Source organism: Varroa destructor, unplaced genomic scaffold (genome assembly GCF_002443255.2).
Source record: "Varroa destructor unplaced genomic scaffold, Vdes_3.0 BEIS01000002.1, whole genome shotgun sequence".
In the NCBI taxonomy this organism is placed as follows: domain Eukaryota; kingdom Metazoa; phylum Arthropoda; class Arachnida; order Mesostigmata; family Varroidae; genus Varroa; species Varroa destructor.
In genome coordinates, this window is record NW_019211455.1 from 6,517,372 (window position 1) to 6,533,455 (window position 16,084).

Consider the following 16,084-nt stretch of genomic DNA (forward strand, 5'->3'; position numbering starts at 1 on the left):
TTGACTTCATAGGCCTAATGCATCTATTGGATCCGACTGCATAGTGTGACTTTATTGTGACTAATATCCACGTTAAAATGAATGAGCTGTCTCATAATCGTTGATTCGCGCGCCTTACGCTTGAATTTATCTCCCGCCCCCTAGCCTTCTCTTTCCCAATATCGACTTGATTTCTTGTCTGCAGTTTCAGTCGATATTGCTGTAAGCAACAGCGCTTGCGAAGGCGACGCCGTTGCGTGCCCTCTCCTTGGCAAGCGGCCCTGCTTCTCTCCAAAGCCGGTTTTGCTAAACTGTTGTGCGCATGTTTTATGGTCCACAGTGGTTGTGACCGAGTCATAGGAGGGCTGACGGTGAAGCGCGCTGCACTATCTGGGCAGCTTTCGTACGACACGTGCCGCCATTGGCGTACGCGAACGGACAGTGCTAGTTGATGTTAGGTTGTATAAAAAGGATGTGTTGATGTATCAATGCGACGGAGGAAAAAGAGGTAAGAAACAATTTGTATTTGTCAAATGCAACGTTCACTCATGTTCAGGAGGTAACGTCAGTACTTCTTTGTATTCTACAAATAATAATTGTACGCCCCGAGTGAGTTCCTAGCTGATTATTACTTAGGTCTCGGCAAAATTTGCACGCGTTGCGACCCCGTCATACCTGGCTAACATTTCCCCGCTGGACGACCGTTGAGGAAGTTAGTCTCAATGTAATAGATAAGATCAGCGAAGAGGTAAGTAGGTTTTTCTAGTGAAGCCACGGCTATTTTTAAGCATTGCCAAAGACTAAAATTGTGTCAGTACGAGACCTAAAAAATGCCGAGAGTCACACAAGTTGAATCGTTCGTCCAAAGCTCTAATTATATGAACATGTGATAGGCTTCAATCTACTAACTGGAACTCTATCTAGCTTCCATCGACAGTTGGATAGCGTGAGCTAAGGCCGAACATTTGATACGTACAAACGACAGATTTACTCGCGTGTCGTCATTGTGACTCCGAAGCAGCAGTGCTAGTAGCTCGGTATCTTTCTACCTCGTTACTTCGGTAACAAACGTCAAATTATATCAAAAGTAAATTTTCGGGTATGTGTCTGCACCGGTAATGTGCACACGAACCTCGATTGACCAGCCAAAATACCTGAGGTAAAACGCCCACATCTAAACTCTTCCTTGTGTGGAAAAAAAAAACAATATAATACCTGACCTTGTAGTAAAGCGTTCAATCAATAGGCTGAAGATGCGCAATTACTGCACATGGAAAAATATCCATGAGAGAAAAATTGCCGCTGGAACACTTTCGATTTTCAATTAAAATGCCAATGCCACTATTTCGACAGACTTGGTTTCAAGATATAGGCATATTGCCTCTCGCCGCAAAGGAACGCCTTCCTAGTTGTCTGACTGTAGGTGACATCGAAGCTTTTGATAGCGGTATAGAACAGAACCGGTGTTAGGTGACCTATCGGAGAGACCTGACACATGGGATTTTATTCGGCACGTTATCGGATCTAATCGGTAATTTGTCTGTGTTAGATTTATGCATCTCAAAAAAAAGATATTCTTTTCGCACGTTACGTATAATTTGAATACGCCTCTTATTCATTTGACACAGAAGCATTTGCCGGTAGACACGGTGTAACCAATAGAACTATCAGCTTGGCCAGCACCAGTATCGCTGAAATAGTACTTAATTGTTTTACCGTTTTATAACATAATCGTACGAGTAGCAAGGTCCGTCTTAGCTTATCATCCTATATCCGTTGGATTGGCGTCAATGTCATATAGATACGACTCCTGTGGTACATCGGGGCTGAATGCTAGCTCTTACGTGAACAAAGTATTTAGTTCCGTCTTCTCCATTTGGCCTAAGATTTTTATTTGCTACGACGCACAAGTGTGCCCTCGTTTTCAAGCCTCTAGGCGTAAGTAGTTTTACGCTAGCTGAGCTGCATACAATGACGCCTTTACCCATTTAAAAGAAACAATGTTCTATCTAGAAAACGTGCTGACGCTTAGTATTAAGTTCGTACATACGCCACAAATGCTAACGGTGTCACACTTGAAGCTTTTGTCGTTTGTTCGAGGATCAAATAACAAATACAGAACGTTTAGAAAGTTATTAACTTCTAAAATTATACTGTTCCGAACGTCGTCATCATCCTCTTAGTCATTATTTTCGTAAAAAAAAAACTAATGCAAACAACCCATAGGACGCCAACGTTTGGTTAAAAATTTAAAGGCCAAGTATAATTTCGAGCAAAATATTATGGTTTCTATAAAATATCTCTATAATTGTTCAGTTCGAAATATGTAGTACCATGTATCTATATACGTATTGAAAAAGAGCCAAGTATTGCATGGCAAAGGCTGGGTATTCCAACAATCAAGCGAAATCATTGCTGATTCCTTTCCTCTAATTGATCTAACTAACTGATCATTAATCTAGGACCGTTTTTTACTTCTTCATAATTCAAATTCGTGTCAAATTTGAAACGAACGATTTTTTTTGTATTATTTATCCGGTTTTATACGGTCACAAAACGTGACTTCACTAGAACTAGAAAAGTGAAAATTAAATTTGTGTTTTCTACGTTGGAAATAACATAAGATGATCGGCTTACTGCTTTCAGTAATTTGTCTCTTTACTCCTTTCTGAGATTTTTAAGCTCATCAGCATCTGGACACATCAAAGAAATCTTCGAAATTGGTAGATGACTAGAAACCACGAGATTTCTTAGTTTTGATGAACGTGATCGCGAGCAAAACTTACGTCTACGTCTAAAAGTTATCGTCGTCTTTCAATCTGCGATTCACTAGTACCACTTTAAAGGCTACGCTGAGCCGTAATATTTGCCTTAAACTCCGTTAGGTTTCTTTAGGCAACAGGCTTTTTTAATCGCGCCTTTGCAACGAGTTACGGGTAATTTATGGCCGTCAGAACCATCGTCCCATTTTATGAGTCTCTGAGAATCCGATGACGCCCTAGAGGCTTAACGAATAATGTCAAGCAATCTATCACATGGCAATTGCGTCAGCGCTCAAATATAACAATATCGTGGGAGTGTCTCAAGGTCTTGAGAGCAAAAACGCATGTTTTGAATGTCATTTATTTAGGCGGTGTGAAGAGATTCCGTCCCTTTGCACAATAGCCCTTCGTTTACGAGTTCAGCTTTTATCGACAGTCTATTCAAAATGAAGATTCTTGTTCCTGTTTTCGAAGGTTTTTTTCCAATATGCGTGCTAACACACAACACCTGAACAATCGCACAATCCATTTATACTCTATTGAATTTCGAAGGTTTTTATTACCTCATTGGGTATATTAGTCGTCGTAGAACATAGCCAGAGGCGTATCCACGGTTTTGTTGCTTACTTTTTAAAAAATTATTGTTTTATTATTTCTAGAAATCGTTTGCTGGTTCCGGCTCATTCCGTCCTACCAAATCGTGATAGCTACTCCTTTTAGGAACTTACACGAGACACTTGGTCTAAAGGAGTTGTTTGACTTTATTAAATCGTTTTATTAGAAAAGGAAAAAGCCAGAGATAAGCTATCTATTTTTCATAAGATGCCTGTATAATGGAGCGAACGTGCTCGGTAAAAAAAAAATAAACTTTTGTAAAACAATCTCTGTAGACTATCTCACTACTGAGAAATCATACGTTTGGTACGATTAAACTTCAAACTTCGCAGTCAATCAGTCTGCAAGGTTATGATGCCTAAGACTCGAAAAGTTAATGAATGTAACGGTACCGCTTTGGCATCAGTCTACAATCTAATATGAATCACTCTATATATGGTGAACTTTTCAGTAATCTACCGCCATAATAAGAGAGTTACCAATTTCTGAGTAAATAGTTATAGACACTCCGCGAAGTTTATCGTGTATACCCAGTTTAAAGGGGCCAGTCGTTTGGGTCGACTGGCCCCTTTAAGCTAATACTTCTTTTATAGAGAGGGGCCCAAGTCAATATTCAGACATTTTCCATAGTGTGAAAGTCGTAGACAAGCTTATTATACAGCACACCTATAATAATCTTTTACCTAACATCTCTTTTCTGTAGATGGCTGATTACGACGCTTCAAGCGAATATGTAACGCTATCGGTGGATAAACTGCCTTCCTTCGCCGCGATAAGATTTAATCAGACCAATGGATACTATATGTGCGCGAAAGTTTTGAAACAAGACTAAATGCATACAACAAAACATAGGGTAGATTACCCCGACGCTTAGTCAGTGTTTTTTTTTCAGTGCTGTTAGTGTTCTGCAGGAAATTGTTAATCAACATCCATACATTGATACAAAATTGTTGTCTGCTTAAATTTCTCGGGCATTTTTTAGCATTTACCTCGTTCGAAAAATCATATCAGTCACTTGAGACTTTGAACGTCGACCAAAGGTTATATAATACGAAGAATATTCATCTGTAACGTTGTGGAAGATCTTTTTGCTATCGATCCTATCAGTCATAAGCAAAATAAGGCGCAGATGTTTCAGGCACAGGGGAAATTTCGTTCGCTAAAGTCAACTTATGCATAGGCTACCCAATCTACTACAAAAAGACTTCACTGCGTATTATTTAAATTAGGAACACCGGTGAGGCCCCGGTGAGGATGAATTGGTATAACGTGTAAACCAAATAACCTTGTCTGCTATTGCAACGGTAAAATATTTCATTTCCTTCTAAATCATTGCTGACAAATATAAATGTTGCTTAGCTGTTACGTTAGGTTAGGTTAATATTCCTGATATATAAAGTTTGTTTAAAAGAATCTTCAGAATCATAAAATATGGAGTATTAAAAAATGTTTACTTTCAAAACAGCGGTATAAGCTTGCTCAAGGCTGCGGGCAACTCAATGCCATTCTTTTTATTGCTGCTTCGAGGCATATTGACGGATTAGATGAAGAGCAATTTATTTACATACAAAATGTTAGCACTACTATAATTCTTCCACAAGTATGGATGCATAAAACAGCGTAATTCCTTGGCATCGAAGCTGAAAAATTGGCAAAAAGTCTCTCAGAGTGCAAATCACCGTTATATCAAAGCTGAAATATCGTGTGCAAAATATATCCCAAAAATATGCAAATGCTTAAAAAATATAACATTTTTCCTAGAGTACCTATCCTATTGGCTAGCACCGTAAGACTTATCGGACGCCTAGTTTTAGCTGATAGCATTGAGAATAGGGATTTGGTTTCTCGTGGGGCGGGGGCGAAGGAAGGGGGTACACGTGCACGAAACCTTGCAGTATTAATATGTTACGATAACAAAGAATATGCTTTGTGGTTGATCGAAACCCAGAGTAGTATCCAATGCCGGTAAATTCGAATTCGCTGAGTCCCCCACTGTTTTCTGCGTTTCATAGATTTCATTAATAACTATTTGTTTGGTCTATTATGAGATATTTTCTCGCTTATGACTCTGTTTTTTTAAACTATCTAATAAATGAGTAAAATCTGAAGACAAAAAAAGGCTGCAGTCTTCACATTAATCGGGATAAGTTCCGCCAAGGAAAGGTGTCATTGATTTGCGATCCTCTGCATATCTTCCTCTTTAATTCGACATAGCTTTCATTTATGTTTCCAGCGATTTCCGCTTAAATTTTAGGTACGAACTTGATTATAGTAATTACAGTTTGGGTTTAGGTGTTCTCAATTTTTTTGGTAACTAATAAACCTAAAGTGAAAGTTGATACCTATTGATACTTAATACTTGAGTTTAAAGCCGTCCGTCTAAGAGAAAGTCCTTCCAGCCTTAGTATTTTACGACAAAGCATGCCACATCGCCCTAGCTGGGTTTCCTGGTGGTCCCTAGAAGTAAATTGCCAATAATAGTTCGGCCCAAAATGTGGCTACTCAGCCACTTCATTCTTCCTAAAGATCCAAAATTGTGAATAGATAGCGTGCGAGATATACGTTTCAAATTTGCTTAGAACAGGATGAAAATAAAGTTTGTCTTAGTTATTTTCTCAAATAGCAAATGTTATCGATATGAGACAGTTAAATAAATCATTGAACTTAATCGGATCCCCCGTTTTCATAGGCAGCGCCTGAGAACCCGCTCGCACAGTTACTCTGCCAGAACTTCCTGTAAAAATCGTGCATTTGGTTCAAATCTGAAAGAATATATCGGCTAAATATCTGAGAGTTGAGCATGCTTCTATCATAGATTTCTGTGTAGATTGAGGCGCAAGTAAGCTTACTAAGCTTTCGAGACGATGGGCTTACGTTGAACGAATATATATAGTACAATTAGCTAACCTAATAGATATTAATGCTCAAAAAGGCCTGCAAGTTACTATGTATACTAGAATGTATCTATAGCTTTACAATGGAAACATCACCCCATTTAAATGGTCTGCAGGCGGCGCAGAATTCTGTCAGATACTGACATAAGCGCTATTTTCATTTTATTGTATAGAAAATAAAGCAGAGTCTCAAAGTTAAAAAAACGATGAATGAGATAAGTATACGTGTAATATAAAATAATACATGGGGTAACACGTAAATCGATTTCTATTTTTCTTACGATACGTTTCTCTTTTTGTCAGCTTCTTGATTTCCTGATCTCACAAATACAAATAGTAGTATTCACTGATCGGAGGGTTTGCTCTTATAGTTCCTTTCCAATACAAGACGCCGAGATAGATTGGATAAGTAGCGTTGTAGCGGTTATAACGGCTATAGAATTGATCCTAGCAAGTTGTTGTTCTTGTTGTTCAGGATCGACACTCACTGCAGGACAGATGCGGGACGATCCGTTTTTGGATATGGGACGCCACCGTTCAGGCAAGCGATCTATAAATATCCGGTCCAAGTTTTGGTCTACGCCGTAGTTGCCAGACTTCACCGAAACGAACTTCCTCTTTTGAGGTGTTATGGTAGAATTTCTGTATCACGGTGAAGACCTATCGACGATATGAAAGACAGATCAATAGTATTATGCGACGATGCGTGAATGCAGGGCCAGCTAATGAGGCTGTGTTAACATTTAAGGTGGCCATTTTGAGTGAGTACGTGATTTTGCACAATAGCAACGACCCGGATAATCATGCGTATCTTTTGTTTGGTCATAAATAGCATCTATTTCTGCTGTGTAATGTAAACGAAATCTCAAGCGTAAGCGTATATTTTCACCCCCTCGTAAGCCTATTTTGACCCATTGATATGTGCCGTGATGATGGTTACTAAGCGCGTCGTGCCGTATCAGATTGCATGACAGTTTCTTGCATGCCGCAAGATACACGACTTCTTCAACTATACGTTCTAAGTCTAAGGAATGTTTGGATCATTTTCCTATAAAGCTAGTTCCGCATTGATATTCGATATGTACTCTCGAATATGACCTTCATCTCTCTACCTAGATCTTTTTTGGTGCGGCAATAGGAGCTTTATAGATTTCCTTTCATGTCGGTTTGGTAGTGACGATATAACGGTCAGCAACGAAGGGCCTCTCAGCGTATAGTATACAAGATTGAATTCTGAGTCTTCTTTTAACTAACCACCACGTATAAGTAAGTTTGACAAACTTTTATACGGTAAACAACAAGTGCGTAAACTAAAAAATGTCACTTAGCTAGAAAAATAACAATTGCGATCGACTTGCTATAGAATTATAGTAATGTAAAATAACGTTCTACTGAATATATAAGTGATTAAAACGGTTATCCAATCCGCTTAAATCTCGATCTTTGAGCCAGAGAAGTTATATAAAATGCGTATGGGTGTGTGTGTGTGTGTGTGTGGGTCTGGGTCTGTGTCTGTGTGTCTGTATATATATAAACAGAAGGTTTCGCCCCAGTGGCAATTTGCCCGTATGTGCATCAATTCTGATTGAAGAAGTGATAATTGAACAATCTAACTTGTGTTGGAGAAAGCACGTATGAGTCGTGTAGCCTATGACACAGTCAACGGTAACGACCAACTAAGTAACGCGGCATACGTTTTGGGGCTTCAACAATCTCCTGAACCGAGATCTGTTTAGCTGGACACTTCGTTCATCCTAAAAAAGACCATGCGAATAATCTCCTGCTTCGTATTTGCTTTTGATACGTATAAGTAAGTTAAGGCAATCCAAGTTACTTCTAAACAAATTTCCGCCAACGCTAACGCCATTACAGACAGAATCTATTAATAGAACGAATATAAAATTTACCATCGCGTAAATCTGCCACATATCCGCTCTGCTTGCAGAAGAGGTCCCGCCTTGTTTTTTCGTGTAGTTCGAGGAAGATAATTTTCACAAAAAATTACGTCGAGCAGTGCAGTAAAACAGAATGTCCGAAGCAGCTCCAGACGAGTCGGCGGTCATGGCCACACTCACCGCGTGGGACGTCACCGTATTGGCCGTTGCACTGGCCATATCAGCGGGTATTGGGATTTTCTACCGGTTCACGGGCGGACGACAAAGGACCGCGCGAGAGTTTCTCATGGCTGACGGAGATATGTCAGTTACCCCAGTGACGTTTTCTCTTATGGCGAGCTTCATGAGCGCCGTGTCGTTGCTAGGCGTCCCTAAAGAGAACTATTTCTTTGGTAAGAGTGGAACGATTTACTTTGAAAGAATACGTATAGCTACACCGACCGATTAGGATCAGACTTTACATTAGATTAGGATCAGATGTTACCGACGTTGTTTGATAAGGTTTTACTTACTGATCTAATATGCGGTCCGATCAATCGACATTATGGCAGCGATTTCCTTCGCAAATCCTGATAAATATCAACATTTGTACCATATTAAGCATAGCCTTTTTGATGGCTAGTCTACAGTTGAAACATTAACATTTTTAGTATGGGAACAAAAACAAGCTTATACTTCTAATAAAGGCTTTTCTCTGAAATTGCAGGGATACAATTTTTCATCATTAACATTGCCTATATCATTGGTACTCCGATAGCTGCCTTTATATTCCTCCCAGTATTCTTTCGTCTTCAAGTAAGTATAATTTATACTATTATTTATAATTGTTGTATAACCTATGGATGGCTACCGTCAACCCGTCGAACGGTAGCATTGCCCCTAACCACAAGGTAATACTGTTTTGGTAGAATCCACCCAGTGTCACAAATCTTACCTATTGTCCTTGTGGGCAGCTAGGCTCGATTTGTGAGGCTGATTTAATTGCAGGTAAGTAGCGTTCCGTTAGACGAAGTGCAGCCGTCAACATCAAGAATAAGAGGGAACCGCCTACGCAGATATATTTACGTTGATATAAGCAATCTTCTCTAGGTGTCAATTTTAAACAATTTAACACTACATTTTGATATGGCCTAGAGTCGATCCGAGGCACCCGATAGCTTGTATTATCATTTATCGTAATACTAGTTGGAAACTACATACTATAATTTCGTCAATTTAGCCGAGAGCTGATAGCCAGGTATTTGTGTGTTTAGGTGGTATCTGCGTACGAGTATCTAGAGCGGCGTTTTGGTCGTCCCACCCGATTTTTGGCGTCGGCTATCTTCATCGTACAGATGGTGTTCTATATGTCTGTCGTAGTATACGCGCCGGCGGTCACGCTACATGCCGTCACGCACCTTTCGAAATGGGGTGCAATTTTAAGCGTCGGGATTGTTTGTACGTTCTACTGTACACTAGGTATGGTATCAGCCATGTTGTTTAAATGTTGCAATTGTCATTTTGTAAATTGTATATTTATTATCGCTGTTTCATGTTGGCCAGGAGGCTGTCAAAACTGAAGATCTACGTTTCTTCTGTAACAAACATCGGGAGTATCTAGTGGCTTTAGAATACGGTGATGCTTGCAACTGGTTTAGCTCTGTGCTTAACTTAATTTGGTGCTGATGATACGCACTCATTCACTGCCCGGCAGAAAGCTTTGTTCTTCTTCTATCAGTGCGAGTAAATATTTTCTGGCATATTCAACGATATGCAGGTAACTTAAGTTACATATCCTAAACGATGCATTTGGCAACAGTTACTGATCCTTTACAAACATTGAAGCTCAGTTGATATTCCATCCAAAGATCCATCGTCCGTCTATTATTTCTTTATTAATAAATGCGACCAAGTAGGTTTTTGGTCGCCAAGGCAAAACGCTAGTCAAAGTTGTAGCCTTATTATTATTGAAACAACAAACATATTGTCACCCAATGTGAATAGCTTTATTTTGGTCATACTAATTTATCTATATAGATTTATTCCGTCCTACATATTTAAAACATCTGTCTGTATATACCTGCACGTTGTCTAGCTTTGTATTTGTGCCGTTAATAAACGGTATTTTTAAACGCCTTCGGTTATTCCCACGGAATCCTTGGAGTCACCCCGCCGACGTCATTTCACTTCACCCACTGAAAGATCTAATCGGGATGTAACTTGTCGGGATTTCTCTGTTGATCCTTTAACAGACCTGCGAAACGACTTGGAAACCGTATGTTATAGCAACCATTTTGCTAACTTTAACGTTTGGACTAAGGGTAGCCGCGCATTCATGATTACTACCTACACCACGCCGCTTCTCTAACAATTGGTCGGTGTTGTTGACGTCGTAAATTTCGCACGAGCGGCATGAATCCCGAGAAAAACGTTCCTTTGATGCGACAACATTTGTTTTCAGGTGGAATGAAGGCGGTCCTTTGGACAGACGTGTTCCAGTCTGTGTTGATGTTTGGATCTATGATAGCAATTCAAATAGCAGGAACCATTCGTGTAGGCGGGTTTGGAAATGTACTACGAATTGCCAAGGAAGGAGGCCGATTGAATCTCTTGAAGTCAGTATGTTTTCTCCTGATGTTTTCCTTGAAGTTTAACCTAAATATTTTACGGGCATTTTCAGCATCATCCATACTCATTCTTAAGGGATGGGCAATTATTGGGCGCAGTGCCAATGTTTCATTGTATCAGCACTCTGCGACCCATATACTAATACAAGACACATTTTTCTGTTCTTTTCATTTTTCGACAAAACAGTTTCAGTTTTAATCCTGAGGAACGCCATACATTTTGGGCATTAGGTTTAGGAGGCCTTTTTATGTATGTTTCACTCTATGGTGTTAATCAAACTCAGGTTCAAAGGCTTCTAACTGTCAAGCGGCTCCGAACAGCGCAATCGTAAGCAATCTTTGTTATGATTCAATTTGGTGCCTCGGGTAAGTGCCAGATTTTAATTTGCAAAAAAAAAGAAACGAAATGGTATCTATTAATGACTGAAGTTTGGAAGTGTTTGTATTTTACTTTGGCTTATTTCAAATAAGTTGTATACATTTTTATATAAACATAGAATAATTGTAAAAGGCATACCTCATCATTTCAGGGCATTATTTATAAACTGGCCTATTCTGTCTGCTCTGTCACTCACGTTATGCCTGACTGGATTGGTTATCTACGCCAATTTCAATGGATGCGATCCCTACATAACAGGGAAGATCTCGACTGACGATCAGATTTTGCCATATTTCGTCATGAAATATTTTGGTATGCAAAACTTATTTACTATATATATATATAAATTTGGGTGGTATTTATGTAAAATCTACGCAAACATTGTGGGTTGGTTGTTATAGCGCAATGTATCATGAAGGAATAGGTATTCATATGATTCTAGAGATCATTGTAGCTACGCGTAGACGATATTTTTCTATACAATATAGTCGTTGCAAAGATCAATTTTTGCCTTTACAGGAAAGCTATTTTTTCACCGTATTATTTTCAGGAAATTACGTGGGTTTACCGGGTTTATTTGTCGCGGGCATTTTCTCTGGTGCATTGAGCACAGTCTCGTCAGCGATCAACTCATTGGCTGCGGTGTCCTATGAGGATTTCGTGAAACCAATACGAAAAGGCAAAGATACACACGAGTCGCTCATCATCAAGATTATCGGTAGGTTATCGAATGGTTATACGTATATATCATATCAGAAGAACAAACAATAACAATTAACGAGTATTTTTTGGGGTGACGATGGACTAAAGATCTTGCACAAGAGCCGACGAACTTTGAGAGTTACCTAAATGGGAAAGATGCGTAAGCAAGCATAGCGGTTTTCCATAAAAACAGCCTATGTCAATTTTTTTCGGCTTTAGATACATGTATATATATACGACTGATGGCACTAACAGTCTAGAAGTCCGCTATAGCGAACAGCAAACCTATTCGGGTGTAGACACCTCTGGTGACGAGCTCTAAATCAGTTTTACTAAAGGCTACTACTGCAGAACTACAGGGCGAAAACTCCCCATATTCAGGCTAGGCATAAAGTTAAGTTACACCACTAATTCTGATAAAATTCACTTTCGAAACACGCACCTTTTTCGATATAATCAAAACGGGCCTAGACCTTCGCAGGACTTTCGCGGAAAATGCGCATGTTAGTAAAAGCATTTATCCATATCTCTACTTTTAGCAAAAAAGACGTATGTGATCAGTATTACAGATCTATTTTGTGATATAAGGTTTATTTTTTATTACTATTATTACCGTTTTCTTATTTATGTTATTACTATAAAACTATTGACGTTGGTTGATTTTCTGGCGTTGGTTTCAGCGCTACTGTATGGTATCATCTGTGTCCTCATGACTGCTGTGGCCGAACGGTTAGGTGGAGTTCTTCAGGCATCCTTTGTGTTCTTCGGCATTGGAGGTGGACCCTTGCTAGGCTCCTTTTGTTTAGGAATGCTCGTTCCGAGATGCAGCCAAAAGGTATCTCATTTTCAAAACGGTCTTTTCGTTAAACGCTCAGTTGTATTGCATTGCTCTGAAATTCACGTCTGCTACATGTGTAAACATGATAATACTGATCTGTATAGTTGAAAACTTACTCTGAACATAGCTTGAGCTATCTAACCAAAACATGAATGTGACCTCCTGGTCATTTGTACCACTTTCAGTCAGCAATCGTAGGAACCATTTGTGGACTTCTTGTCGGTGCGTGGATCGGAATAGGAGCCTTATTAGAAGCAGCTCCTTCAGCTCACCTACCTTTATCCAACGATGCTTGTCTTGAAGAGCCAATTGTCAGAAATATATCTATTATGTAAGTCACTCTCACGCCCAAAATTAAAATGGCTAATACAACAAAATAATCACAGGTATTTGTGCTGTCACTTTTCACGAGCTAATTGCTACCAAATGCCCCATAATCACATATATAGTGTCAGTCAATGAAGTGCTGCTGCAATAACGTCGTAGAATCATTCACGTTACTAGTTATTTTTTTTAATGCGTTCACTCATTTTTCATTGATTTCTTAATTTTTTTCATACAATACGACAGCATACTGCGGCCTGAATTGTATGAAATGTCATGTAAATTTCTACCCGACAATTTGACGTCTACTTTCTTCCAATTGGCCCCGTCACACTGGCAAATCAGTGTTATCCTGCTTTGTACGAAGCATATAACATTCAGGCTCATATCAGCACCTATTAGGCCCTCCGCTACATATTTCGACCCATTTTCTATCATCTCCGTATGGAAAGTAGAATTTAAATGTTATACGATGCTGGATCTCACATTTCACGACCGATTTGCCCAAAGGTATATATATATACCTTTATGTAAAGTGCCATTATTTTCCCGAGTATTTTATAAAATATTATGGCTACCATAGATTAGACATGATGAACTGCTCGTTGTACCGTAAGACGGTACGGATTAACGTGTGATCTGTAATTAGTAATTGCTTATACTGTAAATTTGTCTTTAAAAAACGTTAGCATTACATGGGCACAGAGCAGAACAGGGCTTATTTGACATCAGCCGTTGCTATTGTATTTTCAATATGCATTTCTCCCTTTGAGCGCGTTATATCTTACTAATTGTTATGCAGCGGAGTTATCTAGAGTAAATCATTTATACACGCAGTCCAGTTATTATAATTAGTAATTTTTTAGCACCTTATGATGGGCAACTATTGGCTTGTCGTGTATGTATAGCCTACGCACTGCCACAAACGTCTTAATAATTAATGTTATCGAACAATCTTATCTCTATTTTATTCAGTATGCAAATGTCGAAGGTACTAGGCAATATTGACCCAATGATAGATGAAGTCTAGCATGTGACTCTTCTGCAAAAGGTCTCGACAGCTTAGTAATGTCGGTGTATACAGACATTCGCTTCATACGTCAACGGTCTGTGAATCGACAATCTGTGGATGACGTTCAAACGTCTTGTAACCTGACGACTGATCATTAGGTCAGATACGACGAGAAAGCTGTCCTACTACTTTTTCTATGAGGCCACTCTAAGATGACCTCTTTATATATATATAGCAAGAGAGGCACATAATCTCCGTTCGGAGACTTTCCAGACGTACCTAGTATTTTAGATTGCTTCATAATTCTACGCCTATTTCAGTTCCGCTGTACTGCAACTGTTCGGTGCACCATTATTATAGAGATATGTTGTTTTACGAGGCCTGGAGATCTGGGCTTATTTTCGTTCATAACGCTTCCCAGATCGTTTGAAACGGGTTATAATACCAAGAACAGCATTGGGCTGGTAAAAGAAGTAAGACTATCTGAGTATAAAAACGAAAAACATCATATTGCTTTGAGCGAAACAATGCATAGCAGCCTTTGCGGTACATCTTAAACAAACAAGCATACATTGCCTAAAGGGTATGTTCCTTTTACATATCATCATGTCGTATTCCGTTTCAGTGAGAAGTCGTGCAGTATGTATCTGCCATTGTGCAATCTTTCCTATCAATGGTATACGTTTGCAACATGGCTAGTGACGTTCGTTGTGGGTATTCTAGCATCGTTCATCTGGCCCACTCAGGTTCCAGTCAACAAACGTTTTCTTAGTCCTGTGCTATCGATTTGTTTGGACGGGTCGCAGCCATTCAAGGACCAAGGACTTGAACGCCTAGATCGACTTGACAAATTGTGAGCTATTCCCCTGGTGCTGGATGAAGAAATCATGACATGAATACGCGGATATGCGTGTTATAATGTTGTATGTTGGTGGTCCGTAACGTTCTCGTTGCCTCCAACTACAACGAAACGAGATAACTTAATTTCAACACGAGTTCCGCTCACTATTCGAACCATCAGGGTCACAGAACGAACAAGTTACTTTCTCAAGAGTCTCGAGTATTCGACTGTTCGAAATAATGCGGGCAAAGCATGAAAAACAAATGCAGCAGGTATTTTTGATAAATTCTACCTGTGTAAGCTAACCATCGCATATAAGCGGAGAACCATTGAAAAAACGTATAGGTGGTAACAGATACGACAGATGATCAATTAATCCAATTGTAAGATTAAATTATTCTATTTTTATATGCGGCTATGCGCACAGGCAAGGATAACGTGCGAATAGCTTAGAATGCATATTTGATAGTTTGAGAAGTATATGTCAATATAGAAAAATAATTTATTTTTTACGCAAATGTACATAAATATGTGTACACAAAGTCTAATAATTTTAAACATTATATATATATATATAGTAGGTCGAACGAGAAGCACGCGACGCTTCAGCCATTTTTGAAACTATTGCGTACCATTGAAAAGTTCTGAGAACCTGTGACCTTCGGCCTTTTCGAGTCGCACATCCTCTCCAAGAGCCTTAGAGGTCGACATACCACATTACATAAAAATACGATGATTTCGGCACTTCATGATAATATATAATAATAATAATGATGATGTATAATAATGTAAACATTTGGGATACTAGTAGATATGCCGACTAAAAATATAATATACTAAAGGATCTGCTGGCAAACTTTATGAAAACCAGCGAAATTTATTAGGAAAATGGAAAGAAGTATCGATTTTAGTTTCGAATTTGGCATTCTTTATCATTATCTTTTGGCAACTTGATGAAATCAAGTCGTTTTTCTGTCGACCTCACCGATGTTCCTAAAATTATCGTGTTTTCTTGTCGCTTTATCGCTTTCTTTGTCGCCTTATAGTTTCTAATTCCTCTACTACATTTACAAAGGCCAAAAAATCGCGAAAAAAGGTTGGTGCAGGCCCGGCTCTTCAGAGGTATACAACACTTGACGACTAGCAAATAACAAATCGAATATGAGAGGCTTATTATAATCTCATATGAAATACATACCGTAATTGCGTGCTATAATAAAGAAAACTTCACAGATTT

General features: G+C 39.0%; 1 protein-coding gene across 4 annotated transcripts; it reads left to right on the forward strand.

The window, feature by feature from the left end:
- Positions 1–279: 279 nt before the first annotated feature.
- LOC111243862 (putative sodium-dependent multivitamin transporter) lies at positions 280–16,081 on the forward strand. 4 transcript variants are annotated; one of them, XR_015322153.1, is made up of 12 exons: positions 280–487; positions 8,196–8,537; positions 8,852–8,940; positions 9,399–9,603; positions 10,586–10,739; positions 10,939–11,079; positions 11,282–11,442; positions 11,681–11,848; positions 12,513–12,667; positions 12,856–13,001; positions 14,632–15,119; positions 15,894–16,081. XR_015322153.1 is itself a non-coding variant. In XM_086981421.1 (12 exons), exons 3-12 carry the CDS (start codon positions 8,279–8,281, stop codon positions 14,861–14,863), a joined length of 1,710 nt encoding a protein of 569 aa, XP_086837547.1. In that variant the 5' UTR covers positions 280–487; positions 6,726–6,791; positions 8,196–8,278; the 3' UTR covers positions 14,864–16,081. The 4 variants fall into 4 exon arrangements, 3 of the variants coding, with proteins under 3 accessions (XP_086837547.1, XP_022645817.1, XP_086837548.1); XM_086981421.1 differs by adding an exon at positions 6,726–6,791 and having other exon boundaries at positions 14,632–16,081; XM_022790082.2 differs by having other exon boundaries at positions 14,632–16,081.
- The last annotated feature ends 3 nt before the right edge of the window (positions 16,082–16,084 follow it).